The following is a 17,291-nucleotide window of genomic DNA, read 5'->3' as shown; positions in this document are numbered from 1 at the left end:
GCCCGCGCCTGCGCACTGCGCCGCGCCACGGGTGGTCGCGAGGCGGACGCCGGTCCCGGAGCCTGACCATTGGCCACTGAGCCGAGCCGGCGCTGCCCCGCGCGGGGGTGGCAGCACGTGCCAGGGGCGAGAGCGGAGACCGCAGCTATGGCGTCGTTACTTTGGGGAGGCGACGCCGGGGCGGCGGAGAGCGAGCGGCTGAACAGCCACGTAACTGCCGCTGAGCAGGGGAGGGCCCAGGGGCGGGGGCTAGAACAGGGACTCCCGAGGGAAGTCCCCTGGGAAGGGGAGCGCCCGGCCGGCGTTTAGAGCGGGGTGTCAAGTGATGGGGGGTGTCAAGTGATGGGGGGCTGGGCTGGAAAGGCCACAGAAAAGGAGACTCCCAGAAAGGACCGACCTTTGATTTGAAAGGGCAGAGACCCCCTCAGGAAATACAGAGAGAGTGCGCAGCTGCTAGTCCTATCTGTACTGAGTTTTCTCCTATCCTGGTTTTGACCATTTAGCAGGCTTCTCATCTTCATAGCCACCTTCCCCTTGTAGTTGTAAACCACCCATCACCCAGATGCTGCCCATATTCAAACTAAGAGCCCTTATAAAGAGAGACTATGGAAGCCCCCATTCTATTATATGAGAATTCATACAATTACACAGATTCTTATAATGAAATCATTAACCCTTAACATTGCAAAGGAAGCAGTTTGAGGTGGTCTTCCCTCCCCTTGCTGTAGGATAGCGCCATGCTTCTTGCTTGATGTCCTGCTTCCTAACCTTGGTTGAATTTTGTGCCTTTCAATAGTTTTCAAATCTCGTCCATCCCAGGAAGAACCTTCGTGGTATTAGGAGTACCACAGTCCCAAACATAGGTGAGTGTTGTTAGGCTAAAGCAAGACTGGCTTAATTAACACCTTTGCTTTCCCCATGTATCTGCCATGAAATAGCTTTGGCTTCCTTCCTCTCCACTGAAAATCCTCCACCTCCTCAGGCACATCGCTTTACTCTTGCAGGAGATGGCTCTGTTTGCATACACTGTAGCGTCTGTGAGACGTTCTGAGAATGCATTGTATGTTTCCACTCAACATTTTTCTTTATGCTTCTTATTTTCCCTTTTACCCTCATAGACGGCTCTCTTAACACGGAAGATGATGATGATGATGAAGACGATGTAGGTAGGAGACAAGCTCGACTGAATGTACCTATTAGCTCTGCTGCTTGGTTTACCATCGCTTTGACTGTGCTAAAAGGATTAATTTCCTTGGGAAAGCACTATCTTTGTTTTCTTTTTGAATGAATACTATGGGGGGGGAGTACTGAATTAGGAGGGGGGTGCATTCCTTTAGACTACGTTGAAATGAAAACTGCAAGGTGTAGATTAAGAATTTTCGGTTTGGCTAGGAAGATATTGCAATTAGATGTCGGTCTGCACGTGGTCAAGGGTTTGCACAACAGAGCATAAGAAACTGGGTCTTGGTAAAAGGAGGGAATCCTCGGTGCTGTGGCATTCCTTCTCGGACTTCCTTTTGTCAGGAAGATGAGAACAAGCTGCTGTTGGTTGATATGTACTGTTGCTCAGTAGGAGATAACAGTTAATTAGCTGTCATCCGGGAGGTTTGATGTCCTCTTGTGATTTTGCCTTTTTTTTTTTTTAGTGGATTTGGCAGCCAATTCACTCTTAAACAAGCTAATCCGTCAGTCCTTAATAGAATCCAGCCACCGAGTGGAAGTCTTACAGAAGGATCCCAGCTCTCCACTCTACTCGGTGAAAACCTTTGAAGAGCTACGGCTGTGAGTATCTTAGCTCTTAGTGTATGTGGATGCTTATGCAAGTAAACATTAACAGCCTACCATGCTAGTTACCCAAACCCATCAGCATCCCCCCTTCGTTTCCTAGCACGCCGTATTAAAGTAGATCCTATAGTTTTACATTGCAATTAAAACATATCTCAGGGAATACTCGGATACCTAAGTTGGCTAGGTATCCTGAGCACTTTTTGATAGAAAATATTTTAATCTTGCAGAAGTTGGGGATACCCAATCGAGGACAGAATCCAGACACAGGCGTTGATGGCCTGAGCATGATCCCCTTAGCACTTCTTAAAAAGTTATAAGCTTTTGCTTTTCTAACCATACTTTATTTCAAATGGTATTAAAATGAGTAACTTTCTCAAATGAGTTTTCATCCCCTAGGGTTAAAATTGCCATGAAGAAAATATATTCTAACAACAACAACAAAAGGCCACAGATATGTGAGGCCAAACCAGGCTTATGTTGCCTGCCGTGTATGAAGGCAGAATGGACCTGGCTAGGTAGCAGCTTGGCCAACTATCCAAACGGCAACTTTAGACAAGCCTTTTGCCCATACCTCAGGCCCACTGGCTTGAATGATGAGCCTGTGAGTGAGTGTGGACAGCCGCTGCGGCACTCATCCCAGGGCTTGGCTGTAACTCAGTGTTACTTATACTTACTTAGCACACACTTTTGCTTTGTAGTAGAGAAATGGCTTATAAATCTGGAAGATGTCTTCATTGATTATGGAGGATTGGATTTCTGATTCTTGTTTGGCCTTTGTTGCGAGCTTCTCAATCGGGAACGCCCACTATTTGGTTTCCAAGAGAATGATATAGTAGCATAGGAACTTATATAAAGGAAAAGATCCAACATCCCAGTGCCCAGACACTTTCTAAGTGAGAGAGAGGCCTGTGATTAAGACGGGGTTGCCAGTCATCCAACAAATAACATAGCAAATTAGGAACACCCAATGTAGCCAGGCATATGGCGGTGCTTTCCTTCGGTTGCAACACTTGGAAGGCAAAAGTAGGTGATCTCTGTGGGCTCAAGGCCAGCCTGGTCTACAGAGACAGTTTCAGGACAGCCAGACTGGCTACACAGAGAAACCCTGATTGGAAGAAGAAGAAAAATATGAGAAAAGAACACCCAAATGTATGAGTGACTCATGAAAGGTGTAAATGTTCTAGCCCATTTGGGCTGTGCGCATTCGGACATTTTGCAGAGGAGTACAGGAAAAATGCATTTTAAAGTTCCTGCATCAGCAATATGGGATTATAGGGTATGGAGTCAAAAAGAAACCATAAGAGTCGCCTCAATCATCCTTTTCTTTTCTGAAAATTTCTGTCATTCATAAAAAGGAATTAAACCACAACTGCCACTTGGTGTCCCAGTTTTGTGGGAAAATAACACTTGCTGTAAATGGATATGTTCCTTTCATCAGAAGAATCCTCTCCCCCCCCCCAACCCCCGCCAACCATCTAACAGAACGTTTGGCTTTCACCCCTTACTCCTTCCCTTGACCCAGGCTTCTAGCCTAGTTTATTATTTTAGTAGTCCAACTTAGAGGCATGACTGTATATAGTTGGGAGTAGGGTTGATGTATAAATAATGTATTTCTAAGTATGACTTCCAGTGCTTATAGGACGTTAATCTTTATTGCCTTGACTGGATTTGAAATGACCCAGGTCACACCCAGGTATGTGTCTGAGGTGTTTGCAGTGAGGTTTAGGCGAGAAGGAAAGAACGTCCTGCATGGGGCTGGCACTGTCATGGGCTGGGGGCTTCGTCTGAGTAAAACACAGGAAAGGAGAAAGCCAGCTGAACGGAGCAGAGTCAATCTCTGTTTTCTGACCACAGGCACAATGAGACCAGCAACTTTACATGCTCACCAACACGCTCTCCCCTCCATAATGGACTTTGCCCCTCCGTAAACCATGAGCTAAAATAAATCCCTAAGTGTCAAACACTGTGGCTGAGACAACTAACAACGCTCAATTGCAAATGGCACCTCAGAGGTGCACCTTTCAAGTATGCATTTCTGTATGCATATTAATGAGGCTACCATCCAGCAGAGGGTTTGTGACGAATTTGAGAATTAATTCTGTTTATCTGTCTGTCTGTCGGGTCTGTCGGTCTGTCTGTCTGTTTTATAGAAAAGAAGAATTACTAAAAGGGATTTATGCAATGGGATTTAACCGACCATCCAAAATCCAAGAGATGGCCCTCCCCATGATGCTAGCACACCCGTGAGTTTACAGGGTAGTGGTCTTTCAAGTCGCTTGGTTTTGGTTTCTTCTGTTTATGCCCAGGAGCTTGTATTCTGTTTATGCCCGGTTGTCTTCTTTTTTCACAGTCCCCAGAACCTCATAGCACAGAGCCAGTCCGGCACAGGAAAAACTGCTGCCTTTGTCTTAGCAATGCTAAGCCGAGTGAATGCCTTGGAACTGTTTCCACAGGTAAGGAAGGGCTGCGGTGGAAATTATTGTAACTGCAATGGCAGTCATGTTTAAGCAATGCCTGGTCCTTCTGCAGATATATGATTACTGCAGTGAAATGTAGACTCGGCCTTCCTTCATAAACTCCTAGAGCTCTGGGTAGGATATGGGATAGTGGTGCCCAGCACTGGCCAGGGTCTAGCTGCCTCCAATCCCAGCCTTGCCACCACTGCCCACCTGGCTGAGTGTCAGGGGCAAGTTAGTAAACCTCTGAGTCAGTTTCCTCTCTGTAAAGACAGCACTCCAAAGGCGTGAGTGAGTGAATGCTCTTGCTCCTAAGGTCAGTATATGGATTCAGAGAAGCCACATAGATTTTCAGCGCTGTGTTTGGGATAAATAAGCGTATAGTGAGGATGGCTGCTTAGTTGTAGGGCAAGAAGGGCATCCAGTGCACCCCACTCCTTTCTCAAAGCCTCTTGGGGAGAAGAGTATCTTCCTGCAGTCACACAGAGTAGCTGGTCAAGGCACCCAGCTCAGCGTTCTCCTGGCCTCATTTCTTTACATAAAAACAATCCGGTACTCGTTCCCTGTTCCCTACAAAGGGCACTCATCAAGTTCTTTCACAGGCTGATTTCCCACATGTGCCAAAAAAAAAAAAAAAAAAGAAAAGAAAAAGAAAAAAAAAGGCTTCCTCAAGAAGCTTCCGGTGACTCCCATAAACTGTAGATGCATATGGCAGAGACCAAGCACAAAAAGTGTACTTTCCAGATAAGGCTACTGAAATGTATATTTAAAGTGTGCTGTCGATCAAAACTATTCGAGAGAGCCGTGCTGGAGCCCATGTGTGCTGAAAATGTGTGGAAACTATTTTTAGCGCTTTTGTAGTGGCCTCTTCTACCACAGATCCTGCACATGATGCATTAAATATCACGAGTTTCTTCCATCAGCATCATCACTTCGATGGGAGATGGCCGGGTTGGGGGGGGGGACAGGATGTCATTCTAGCAGGATCCTAAATTCATAATGTGGTTTAAGCAGAGCATGCTGGAAGCTGGCAGACGCTTAACAGCAAGCAAGGTGTGATGGGTAGTGTACTGTACCAGCCGTGATTTATCTTGCCCTCCTCATATCCCATCAAAGGACAGAGAGCAGCAATATGTGCTTCTGTGGAGCCTAAATAAAGTAACTGTTTCTTAGTCCTTCAGCACCTCCCATCTCTCTGTCTGCCAAATTATATTCAAATTAAAATGTTTTGCTCTGCTGAAATCATCAGTGTTGTTTGTATGCCTCCTCCTGTACAGCATTTAATTGATTTCAGGTTTGAACAGTGGCTTGTATGAACCTTCCTCCTCCTCCTCCCCTCTTCCATCTCGCAGTGCCTCTGCCTGGCTCCTACCTATGAACTGGCTCTGCAGACCGGTCGTGTGGTTGAAAGGATGGGCAAGTTCTGCGTGGATGTTGAAGTGATGTATGCCATTCGAGGAAACCGAAGTATGTTCCAGTCTGCCCGTCTTGGCTGTCTGTTAAATCCTGGCTTCACACCTAGCAAAGCGGTTGCAACTTCTCTTGCTTTCTCATCTCTAAAAGGGGGGAAATATTAGTAAATGAAGTGGCCCAGGCTTAAACACTGGCGCAGCCCGGAATATAATGAGGACACAGCAGACAGTACATTATTTCCACACTTTGTAAGAAGATGTCTTTTTTTATAGTCTGCTATTTGAGACTTGGCAGTTTTGTGCCAAACAAGTTTTATTTGGTTTTTTTTTTCCCATTAGAGTATTACATGCTTATCATGGAAAAATGAAATTTTAAAGGCTGGGAGGATAGAAGAAGGGAAGTTTGCCTTCCAGAGAAGGCCAGGCCAGTCTTTGCTCTTCTTTGAACTCTTGCAGATGCTTCTCTGCACATGTGTTTCATGGAGAGCTCACAACTGGAAGCATGTCACACCACCCTCTGAGCAGCTTCTCAGCATCCCATGGTTTTCACAGCTGGCCTATTACTGAGCATTTTTGTTGTTTCCCATTTAGAAGAGCTGTGCAGTTTGGAAGGTTTTATGCTCCGGTGAGGGGTGGGGAGGAATGGGAGACAAACACTAGGTCCTTGTGCCAGGTAGGTGAGTGTTCCCAATCTTCACTTATCCCGCTCAAACTGAGCCCAGTCTCTCGGCTCATGCAGTAGAGCACGCTGGCCATGAACTTCACCCCTCCTGCCAGTCTCCAAAGTAGCCAGCATTCCCTGCCTGTGCTCCCACCCCTAACCAGTTTCACCACTATGCCGTTGTTTCCACTGGCCAATAGAAATGCCGGATGTGATTTTGTTTGTTTGGTTTGTTTGTTTGTTTGTTTTAGACAGTGTCTCACTGTGTTGCCCAGTCTGGTCTTAAACTTATGTAAGTATCTGGGCCATAGGATGCCAATAATATCAGTTTCTCCAAGCATAGTTTTTTAAAGAGCACAGAGAGTACAATCAAATATATATATAAGGCTATTATTACCATAAACCTAGAACTCTGGGATCTATACTAAAATTCTGTAGACTCTAAATACACCCATGACCCTCAGGGTTTGCACTTTGAAAAATGATACTGGCCGGGCAGTGGTGGCACACACCTTTAATCCCAGCACTTGGGAGGCAGAGGCAGGCAGATTTCTGAGTTCAAGGCAAGCCTGGTCTACAGAGTGAGTTCCAGGACAGCCAAGGCTACACAGAGAAACCCTGTCTCTAAAAAACCAAAAAAAAAAAAAAAATGATACTGTACTATGTTCTTGTCACCAAGAAATATGTCATGTCACCCTGGCTTGTGTCCCATTAGAGTGAGTAGGTCTGTTTATATCTACAGGAGACTTAAAACCCTTTTCTCCACAGTTCCAAGGGGCACCGAAGTCACCAAACAGATTATTATTGGTACTCCTGGGACTGTCCTAGATTGGTGTTTCAAGCGAAAACTGATTGATTTGACAAAGATCCGTGTGTTTGTCCTGGATGAAGCAGATGTGATGATTGACACCCAAGGATTCTCCGATCAGAGCATCCGTATCCAAAGGTTTGGTCCGCTCGTCCCAATTGCATTCCCTGCTTGACTTCCTGCCATGCTCACCTCCAGATTGACTGTGTGCAGTCATTCCTTTCACCAGCTCAGGGGTCCTTCAGACTACTGTGATTCCTGCCTCTTGGCTTTACATTTGCAGTGCAGGCTTCCAGGGGAAATGTGTGTTCTTGGTCGCATCAGGCTTTGCCAATCATGGTTTATAGCCCAGGCGGATCCTAGAAGATACCCACTGAAGGCTGCTGTCTTAGTCAGGGTTTTACTGCTGTGGACAGAACCACAATTAAGACAACTCATATAAGGACAACATTTAACTGGGGCTGGCTTACAGGTTCAGAGATTCAGTCCATTATCTCCAAGTCAAGAGCATGGCAGCATCCAGGCAGGCATGGTGCAGGAGGAGTTGAAGGCTGCTAGCAGAACACTGACTTCCAGGCAGCTAGGATGAGGGTCTTAGAGCCCACACTCACAGTGACTCCAACAGGGCCACACCTTCTAATAGTGCCACTCTCTGGGCCGAGCATATGTAAACCATCACAGCTGCCTTGGGACAGTGATGGCTAATGGGGTAGACTGGAAACACGGTGTTATTGCGCAGGTCTGGGCCTGTCTCTGCTTCTAATCTGTGAGTAAATCTTAGCAGTTCCCCAGGTTTCTCTATTCAAACCGCCCAAAGGTCTTCAGATAACATTTTTGGGCCCCTCCTCATACTCACTGAATGGGGGTTGGGGAGGGAAGTTAGCAGTCTGCATTGCTTTTTTTTTTTCTTTTTCTTTCTTTCTTTTTTTTAAAAAAATAAATAAATAAAGTAGTATTTACTCCACATGAAATTCAGTAGTAATGAAAGGCTTATAATGAAGAACAGTAACCCCCTGCCTGCCCATTCCCAAGAGCATGCCTCTCTTTTTCTGATGCTGACCTTCATGTCTTAGAAAATATGCACACATTGCTGTACCCTGCCTTCCCAGTGTAGAAAGTAGGCCTGAGTTCCTTTACCCACTCCCTCTGTCTCCTCTCAGTGCTTAAATCATAAGAGTTCGATTGTACAGATACTGGTCCTATCATCCTGAGTATACGCGCACGTGTGTGCAAGCACCCCCCCACCCCCCCCCCACCCTCACACACACACACAAACACTGTTCGCTTCTGGGCCAAGCAGTGTAGTGTGATTGTTTTGTGTTTATTACACACTTTTCCTCTAGAGTTGATTATTGCCTTTTCCCATTCAGACCTCGGCCTCCTAAAGGCTTAAGATTCCAGGCATGAACCAACACGCTTGCCAGGAGCATGTGTTTGTTGCTGGAACACGCATGAGATACACATGTCTGTCTGAAGCATGGTCTAAACTAAATTGATTAGTATAGATTTGAAACAGTCAGCTTTCACTGAAAGACCTGTGTCATGTGTTAACAGCACTTCTGCATTCAAAGGACATTTTATTTAGATTTATAAAACAGGTCTCTTTTTTTCCTTTTATTCAAAATAGATTCTTTTCTCATACAATCTATCCTGAGGGCAGTTTTCCGTCCCTCTAGCCTTCCCAGCTCCCCTGCCCCTCCCAGTCTACTCCCTTTCTGTCTCATCAGAAAAGAACCGGCTTCCAAGTGATAGCAACCAAACAGGGAAAACTAAAATGTAATAGGATGAAGTAAAAGCCCTCTCCACTCTCTTGCTCTTGCCTTCCTGCTCCTGCTCCATCCTTCTTGTCCCTTGTCCCCCTCTCTCTCTCCACGTGCTCATGGCCGGCTTCTGCTCCTCTAGTCCTCTACTTCTCTCTCTCTTCCTCCCCCCCTCTCTCTCTCCCTCTCCCTCTCTTCTCTTTCTGTCTCTCTGTCTCTGTCTCTCCCTTTCTCTGCCTCTACTACCCTCTTGACTCCCCTCACCATGCCTTGAATAAACTCTATTCTATACTATACCATCATGTGGCTGGTTCCTCAGGGGTAAGGGATACCCCAGCATGGGCCCACAGAGGCCACCCCCTTCTCCACCCCTCACCACATATCCACCAAACATATTCCCCCTCTCTTTATCTAAACACATCAGGGACTGGTTTTCACTCAAGAAATTTTTACATGACCCCCAGATATTTAGGTATATGCCATAAGTATGCATATCAAGTATTTACTGAGAATGAATCATAAACAGATTTATTTTAAGACAGTTTGTTAGTATGCATTGAGATAATTTGCATAATGATGAGATGGACATGCCTCCTACCTTTATAGCAAGAATTAAATCTTGCCTGCAACAGTATATTCAATACTTTCTGGAATTGATTGATTCTTTTTTTAATTGCTAGTGCTAGGAGTACCACTTTGCATAATTGTGTAATACAGATAGCAGGAATATGTCTCATACCATTTTGGAAATTGCTAGAATGATTTTTTTTATGAAACTCAAATCAACAACTCAGCAGTTTTTAAATGAAAGAGCACAACAGTTACAAGATACTAATTTGATAAGAACATGCTAAGCGGTGTTCCTTTAAGAGCAGAAAGCTCTGTAAGGGAGCTCATAAGCCTACAGTGGTGACCGGTTCTAGCCGAGCCTCTCAAGTAGCATGTGTAGGCGTTTTGTATGGCTTCAGTGGCACGGTACACACAGCACAAAGTGCACGTTCCACGTGCTCGGAAACAGGACTACAATGAAGTCACACTACTCAACACAGGCAGGTTCCGCTGGAAACACCTTAGGTTCCTTACATGTTTGATTTTGGATTAATTGTTGGTCATTAGCCACTCACACCTTTTACTGAATTGCAGACTGTGTCACAACCCCCACATTCAGTCACACACAGCCACACTGCCCACAGTTCAAGGAACTCTATTGTTAACCTGAGTTACAGCCACTCCGTGTCATGGAGGCTGACCCCAGGGACAGCACAGTGGCGCATGCTCATTTGGGTGCTGTGCTGAGGTACTTGAGAGACTACGCTTTTACCTCAGCACTGGGCTCTTGAGGAAGCCAAATGTAGAAACCCGGAAGCATCGTCTCTCTCTCTCCCTCAACTTAGAAGTCTGTCTCTACATTGGCCTCTTACATCCCTGTCCAGAGTGCATGGTCCTAAACACTTCATCCAGGGCCTGTGTTTATCTGTGCTCTGTTGTGCATCTCCTTCTGTCTGGAGCTAAATGGAGGCCTTTAGCCTTCTTTTTCTTTAGCCTTTCTTTTTCTTTCTTTTTACTGTACTGGCAGTGTTTTCTGGTTGTTTCTTTTCCAGTATTTCCTTTCTTTGTGTTACAGATACAACACCCACCTTCTTCTTAGGGTACTAATTTCAGTATTTTTGCAGGATAGTGTTGTTGCTGTTTTGATTTGGCCTACCTACCCACCCCCCCCAACCCCATTTTCAACATCATCTCTGAATTGGCCAGCTCTCCTGTTTTGTTTGTTTGCTATATCTGTATTTCATAAAAGGTGGCACTTTCTTCTCTCTGTCTGGCAGTACTTGCCTATTCTTTCATAATCTGAGGGACTAAAATCCAGTAATCCGCTCAGTGTATGCCTAACTTGGAAGCTTTACTCTAGGGTGGTTGTTATAAGGGACAGTAGTACCGTGTGATGTCTGATTCCCTTCCAGGGAGTAGAGCTTGGCTGCTGACCGCCTTGGGTGAGGAGAGGCTGCCAGGAAGTAGGCACATTTTCCCTTCGGCCACGTGATTTATCTCCACCCTACCATTAAGGCTCAGAGCTCCAACTCTGGAACTTCTGCACTAGTCTCCTGGTAGTGTGTGCTTAGCTGCGAGATATAAGGGATCCAACTTCCTTATGGCCAGTCAAGGGTGACTCCCCTTTTGCCATCTTCTAACCAGTAAGTTAGTGAGGTCCGGCATAGAGTGAAAGGCTTGAAAGTCAAGGGGGGGCTTCTGAATAGGTCCCTTGTACGTTCTTCTCATGACAATACTGTATGATGAGTAGAGTATTTATGTTGGTTGTTCAACACCCCCAAACCCATTTTCCTTTCTTTTGGCTAAAACAAATCAGTGGTTCTTTTCATTCTGTGTAGATGTATATCCAGTGTGAGGTCGCCGAATCCTACAGTAGAAGGAGATTAACATGAATGGCTGCTGACCTTCCAGAACGTTTACCTACGCTTTGCTCTGAGATTGACATCCAGGGCAGTTGGCAGGATGTTTGACGTTTTGCATGAATGTGGAGCTGATCACAGCATACAGCCCTGCGTGTCCACAGAGCAGCTGGTGGCAGTGCCTGGAGAGCGACTGTCTGGTAGCTGGGTGACAGCCATCTTCCTTTCTCTTTCAGAGCTTTACCCTCTGAATGCCAGATGCTCCTCTTTTCGGCAACCTTTGAGGACTCTGTGTGGCAGTTTGCTGAACGAATCATTCCTGACCCCAATGTTATCAAGTTGCGAAAAGAGGAACTGACCCTGAACAACATCCGGCAGTATTACGTGTTGTGTGAGAACAGGAAAGGCAAATACCAAGCCCTCTGTAACATCTACGGTGGCATCACCATTGGCCAAGCCATTATCTTCTGCCAGGTAAGCCTGCTGCCTGTGTCCTTGCCACAGACAGAGGTCCATACAAGTGGGAGTCTATCCTATTAATAAATGCCTTCCAGCCAGGCACTGTGTTCAGTTTAATCCTTAGACAACTCTGAATAGAAATCCAGTTTAGGGGTAAAACTTAGGACTGAGAAGGTGGAATAGGACCCTAAGTTGATGTTGAATAAGCTTCCTCTGCTCCTATCAGAAGGTTTACTGGATGTTGCTTAACACTGACATCCTACTGTGTTATTTTATGTGGGTATGGGAGGTGTTGTGCTTTGCTTTTTGTTGACATGTTTCATGTTATGTTTTATTTTTTGTCCCTAACACCTGAACATTCTAAGTGAGCCTTATGAGCAGGATCTTGAGACATGTCCCTGCACTAGACTGGCATCTGCTGGCATGCTCACAGAACCAAAATCCTTTGTAGAATAAAAACAAGGTCAGCTCTGCTCCAGGATAGCCATGTAAACTGGGCAAGATCCTTAGCTATAGAATTGTTTTCTTTTTGGTCATTTTAACAAAAATGAGGAGGAGGAGGTGGAAGAGGAGGAGGAGCAGGAAGTTGGGTAGCTGTTTAATTGTGTAGATAGAGATATCAGTCAGATGGCTCCTGCAAAGAACTCTTGCACTGTTTGTTGGCTTGGTTTTGTCATCAGCTTGTGGAAGAGAAGGCCAAGGCTTCTTAGAAGGCTGAGGGAGGAAGGAAGCAAGATTCTTCTATGGCTTTCACCTTGCACCCACAAGCATAACAGGAATAGCCAGTTGGGGTTTGACCATCGCTATTCTCTCTCATAGACACGTCGAAATGCCAAGTGGCTGACTGTGGAGATGATGCAGGATGGCCACCAGGTGTCCCTGCTAAGTGGGGAACTCACAGTGGAGCAGCGAGCTTCCATCATTCAGAGATTCCGAGATGGCAAAGAGAAGGTTCTCATAACGACCAATGTCTGTGCTCGAGGTATGTCAAAGCTGGGCGTTGCTGTGAACTGTATGCGCGAAGCACCTTAGAGTTGACTGACATGCACAGCCATGCGACCACCGCTGTAATCAGAACCCTGCCACCTCTCCACCCTTGTCTTACCTTTCTCTGCAGTCAGCCTCCTCCCAGGGCATAGCCCCTGGCAACTGCAGACGAGATTTCAGGGTGTGCTTTTGTCTCTTCCAGGCTGCACCTAAATTGAAGCAGACAGTGTATATAGCCTTTGTATCTGACTTCTTCACCTGATATGATGCTGCTGAATTCCTCCAGCTTTGTGTGCTATGCAGAACAGTAGTTTGTTCCTTTTTATTGAAAATAGCATCCCATTGATAGTTCAGTCATTTACCAGGTGACTGTTGGAGTTGCTTGCCACTCGTGGCTAACTCTGAATGCATGCATACAAGAAACACACGTGCGGGCCCCGTGTCCGCATGCTTTCTTTTCTCTTGGGTAAATACCCAGCACTGGGACAGCCTTCTAAGAAACTGCACAGCCCTTGACTATGTCTCAGCCCCTGTGCTCTCCCATAGCTGTTGTCCCATGTCCCTGTCACTCACTAAGCGTGTCGGTTCCTTATTTCATCCATTCAGATGGACATGTATAGTATCTCCACGTGGTTTTAATTTGCAGTTCATGAATAACATCAACATTATTAGTATCACAGGTGTATCTCGAAGATTCAAGTTTTAAATCTACAGCTGTGAGATGGGGAGTGTGTGGATGGAGAGAGGGGACTGGCTGTCTCTTCATCCTTCCTACATCCTTGCTTGGACCCTATACTCAAACCATGTTCTCTAGGTCACTGGGAGTTTAACAAGCAGAACGAAGGGCTGCTGTATTCACAGTAGGTTCAGCCTTTGACTTTTGGAAGCATAGCCTGCCTGAAAAAGGGTGAAGCCCATGACCCTTGGCTGAACTTCTTGCCTGAGCTATCCAAAGGGACTCTGTGCAGTCCAGATGGTGGCTGTTAACCGTATCAGCTCTTGACCATTTGAAACAGCCATAGAATGGCTGAGGAACTGAATTTTTTTTACTTGACTAATTTAAATGTGAATGGCTATATAAAGTTTTATGGTTTCCTTTCTGGACAGAACAACCTCAGGCCCTAGAGTGAAAGGGATGGGGCTAAGGCTCAGCATAAAGAGGGCAAGATCATTCTGTGGGCAGCCATCAGTGTGGGGACGGACAGCCCAGAGAGCAAAGAGGTCTCCTAGGCGGCACCAGGTGGAAAGGTATTGAAGGGAGGAAAACAGTTCAGGGTGTTGTTGTTGTTGTTGCTGCTGCTGCTGCTGCTGTTGTTTTGTTGGGGGTTTGGTTGGTTTGGTTTTGATTTATGCTGGGGGTCAAACCCAGGGCCTTGTGCTTGCTAGGTGGGCACTTGACCACTGGGCCACATCACTAGCCAGGGGAGAAGTTCAGTTGGTAGGAAAGTGACGAGCCCTGGTAACGAACATGAAGAAGTGAGCCCAGAGGTGGTCTGAGGCCTTGAGGAACCTAGGCTCTGAGCTGTGGTGACCATCCCGTGAGACATTTAGAGGAGTGGGGGAAGAGATAGAGGCAAAGACATTCCAGAAGTTGTAACGGTTGATGCAAGAGATTTAAAAAATAAAAGACCTGATGAGAAAACATAGCCATGGGAGGGAGTGGAGCTACACCCTGAAATGGGTAAGAAGACCCTGGACCTATGGCTGAGCCCCACTGACGTAGGGAAGAGCTTGGCCCTGTAGGCTTGGTGAGGGCCCCCTTTTCTGTCCTCCGTCCCCACTCACTTAAACATATACATGCTTTGTACCTATTTAGACTTCTGCAGAATTAGCCTTTATTAACAGTCTTAGCAGCATCACAGACATCACGGTGTGTAAGCAAACTGACATATTTTATGACATAAAACCAGTTTTGATTTCCAGTTTTTTTCTACAAGCAAGAATTCCTTTGGCAAATACAGTTCTTGGTGGATTTGTCCTGAAGGAGACATTGTAAGACATTACGGTGTCTTTCCCCCCTAGGGATTGATGTGAAGCAGGTCACCATCGTCGTGAACTTTGACCTCCCTGTAAACCAATCAGAAGAGCCAGACTATGAGACCTACCTCCACCGTATAGGGCGGACGGGACGCTTTGGGAAAAAAGGTCTCGCCTTCAACATGATTGAAGTGGATAAGCTGCCCCTGCTTATGAAAATACAAGACCACTTCAGTAAGTAGCAGGTGTTCCCATTCCCAGTAGGAGGAGCTCAGGGTCTGTGTGGACACTGAGGGGTTGTGTGACGCAGAAGCCATGAGGGAAAGCTTCTAATTCATAGGATCCAAGTCATAACATAGGCCAAGCGATTATGTAATTCCTTTATGCTTGTTACGTAGAAGGTCCGTGTCAAGTAGAATTCACAGAAGCTCATTCTGCTGTCTGTAGAATTTTACGCTATAGAGTGAGTGGTACCACAAAGTAGGATTTATTGTGTCCCAACTTCCTCTTTTGTTCACCCTCTCAGACAGGACAGGCCTGACTTGTGAGCTCTGCAACCCCTTTCCAGCCCCACACCTAAAGAAGCAGGCTCAGCTAGTTTGGGGCCCCAAACTGGCAGAATCCACACGTGGGAACCTTAAGATTTTCACCACCCAAAAACTCTGCCTCCTCCCCTGTGCATACTTTCAAAAGCCAAGTGTAATGGCACATGCTTTAAGTAAGGGCACTCAAGAGGCGGAGGCAGGAGGATCTCTGTGAGTTCAAAGACAGGCAGAGCTACATAGTGAGACTCTGCATTGAAAGAAAACAGAACAAAAAGTTACCCCAAGCCCAAGAGAGCACAGATGTAGGCGGGGAGCATGGCAAAGAGGCATCAGCACCATCTTCTTGGATGGAACTCTGTTGGAACCAGTGGATATGCTCCCCAGGAAGGGAACTCACAGAACATTTGGATCGGAATTTGTAAAGGTTTCAGGCTGACTGCTGCATATTCCGCTGACCCTTCAAAGAGTTGCCTAGGCTCCCCATCTTAAGCCACCTGGGTGGTGGGATGAGAAGCACCCATGAGGGCCACTGCTGCTGTGCCAAGCTCTTCAGAATAAGAACAGTGAGCAGGCTTGGTCCTCCGCTGCTGTGCGAAGCTCTTGGGAAGTAAGTACAGTGAACAGGCTTGGTCCTCCGCAGCTTTTCTCACTGAGCCCGTCTTTTGCACAAGGTGTTTAGGTATGTGCATGCTGGACCCAGTCCACTTGATGCTGTTTGCATGTGTGTGGGTCAGCTATTTGGCAAGAATCCCTTACTTATCTTTGGCTTTCTATACAAAATTCTCAGGAGCTCTTCTTCTTCTTCTTCTTCTTCTTCTTCTTCTTCTTCTTCTTCTTTTTTTTCTCTTAGATGGGGTTTCTCTGTGTAGCCCAGGCTGTCCTGGAACGCGCTCTGTGTAGACCAGAGATCACACCTCTGAGAAACTCACAGAGATCACACCTCTGAGAAACTCACAGAGATCACACCTCTGAGAAACTCACAGAGATCACACCTCTGAGAAACTCACAGAGATCACACCTCAGAGAAACTCACAGAGATCACACCTCTGAGAAACTCACAGAGATCCACCTGCCTCTGCCTCCTCCGTGCTGGGATTAAAGACGTGCACCACTGCACTCTGCTTAAGAACGTGTATTTTCAAAGGTGTCAGTCTCTGCAGAAACTTATCACTGGCCAGAATGAACCACCTGGGATAACCCTGGTCCCTTTCTCTTTCATTCTTTCAGATAGCAATATTAAGCAGCTTGACCCAGAAGACATGGATGAGATTGAGAAGATCGAATATTGAAGAGAGAGAGAGAAGAGAGGCCTTCGTTGTTTGTGGGCTAGTTTACGTGAGAATGTTTCAGCAGAGTTTGAAGATAATTTTCTATGTTGAGACTCTGTCAAGGTGAAACTGTCACAGATAAAAAATAAATGCCATGACTCTCTTCACCCGAGACCTGAGGGCTCTTTGAAACTAAGCTGATTCCTAGCATGAGATCCTTTTAAATGAGAGTGCAAGATTCCTTCTAGCCTGTTTAGAGGTAACCATGTGATGTTCCCTGGGCGACTTGCTCACAGGGCTTTCTGTTTAGTCTATACGCTGTGTAGACCATGCCTAGTCATGAACCTGGCCACGAGGGGGCAGTAGAACGCCATCAATTTTTAGAATTTAAGCTGGCAGGCTAGAAAAGCTATCCATTTTCAGGCCTCACTCACAGAGTGCCCTCTCTGCATATTCATTTCCCCATTCCCACCCCCATGCTCTCAGACGAAAGAATACTTTAAAACTTCTGGAGAGAACATTTTGTCTTTTAATATTCCAGGTGACATCTAGAACTTATAAGTATTTTCTTCTCCTGCTTGCTACTATCTTCAGATTAGAAAAGATCTATTCTGTCATGTTATCTCATGGACTTTAAAAATGTGGCTTTATTCTAGATATTTACAAAAAGTGAGCAATGAAGTCTTTGAAAACAACAAGGCGGGACCTGGGGAGACGGCCCAGTGGCTGTGTGAGCATGAGTGTCTGAGTTCACATCCCCAG

At 46.0% G+C, this 17,291-nt stretch overlaps 1 protein-coding gene across 1 annotated transcript; it reads left to right on the top strand.

Moving 5' to 3' along the window:
• Positions 1-77: 77 nt before the first annotated feature.
• On the top strand, positions 78-16,700 carry Ddx25 (DEAD box helicase 25). The gene is made up of 12 exons (NM_013932.4): positions 78-210; positions 797-863; positions 1,119-1,166; positions 1,647-1,782; positions 3,939-4,031; positions 4,139-4,241; positions 5,597-5,711; positions 7,086-7,263; positions 11,530-11,767; positions 12,572-12,734; positions 14,762-14,950; positions 16,489-16,700. The coding sequence occupies exons 1-12, from the start codon at positions 148-150 to the stop codon at positions 16,548-16,550; spliced, it is 1,455 nt and encodes a 484-aa protein (NP_038960.2). The 5' UTR covers positions 78-147; the 3' UTR covers positions 16,551-16,700.
• Positions 16,701-17,291: the final 591 nt, after the last annotated feature.

Source organism: Mus musculus, chromosome 9 (assembly GCF_000001635.26).
Source record: "Mus musculus strain C57BL/6J chromosome 9, GRCm38.p6 C57BL/6J".
Taxonomy (NCBI): Eukaryota; Metazoa; Chordata; class Mammalia; order Rodentia; family Muridae; genus Mus; species Mus musculus.
The sequence above is the reverse complement of the archived record's forward strand: the minus strand, read 5'-3'. Positions and strand labels throughout refer to the sequence as shown.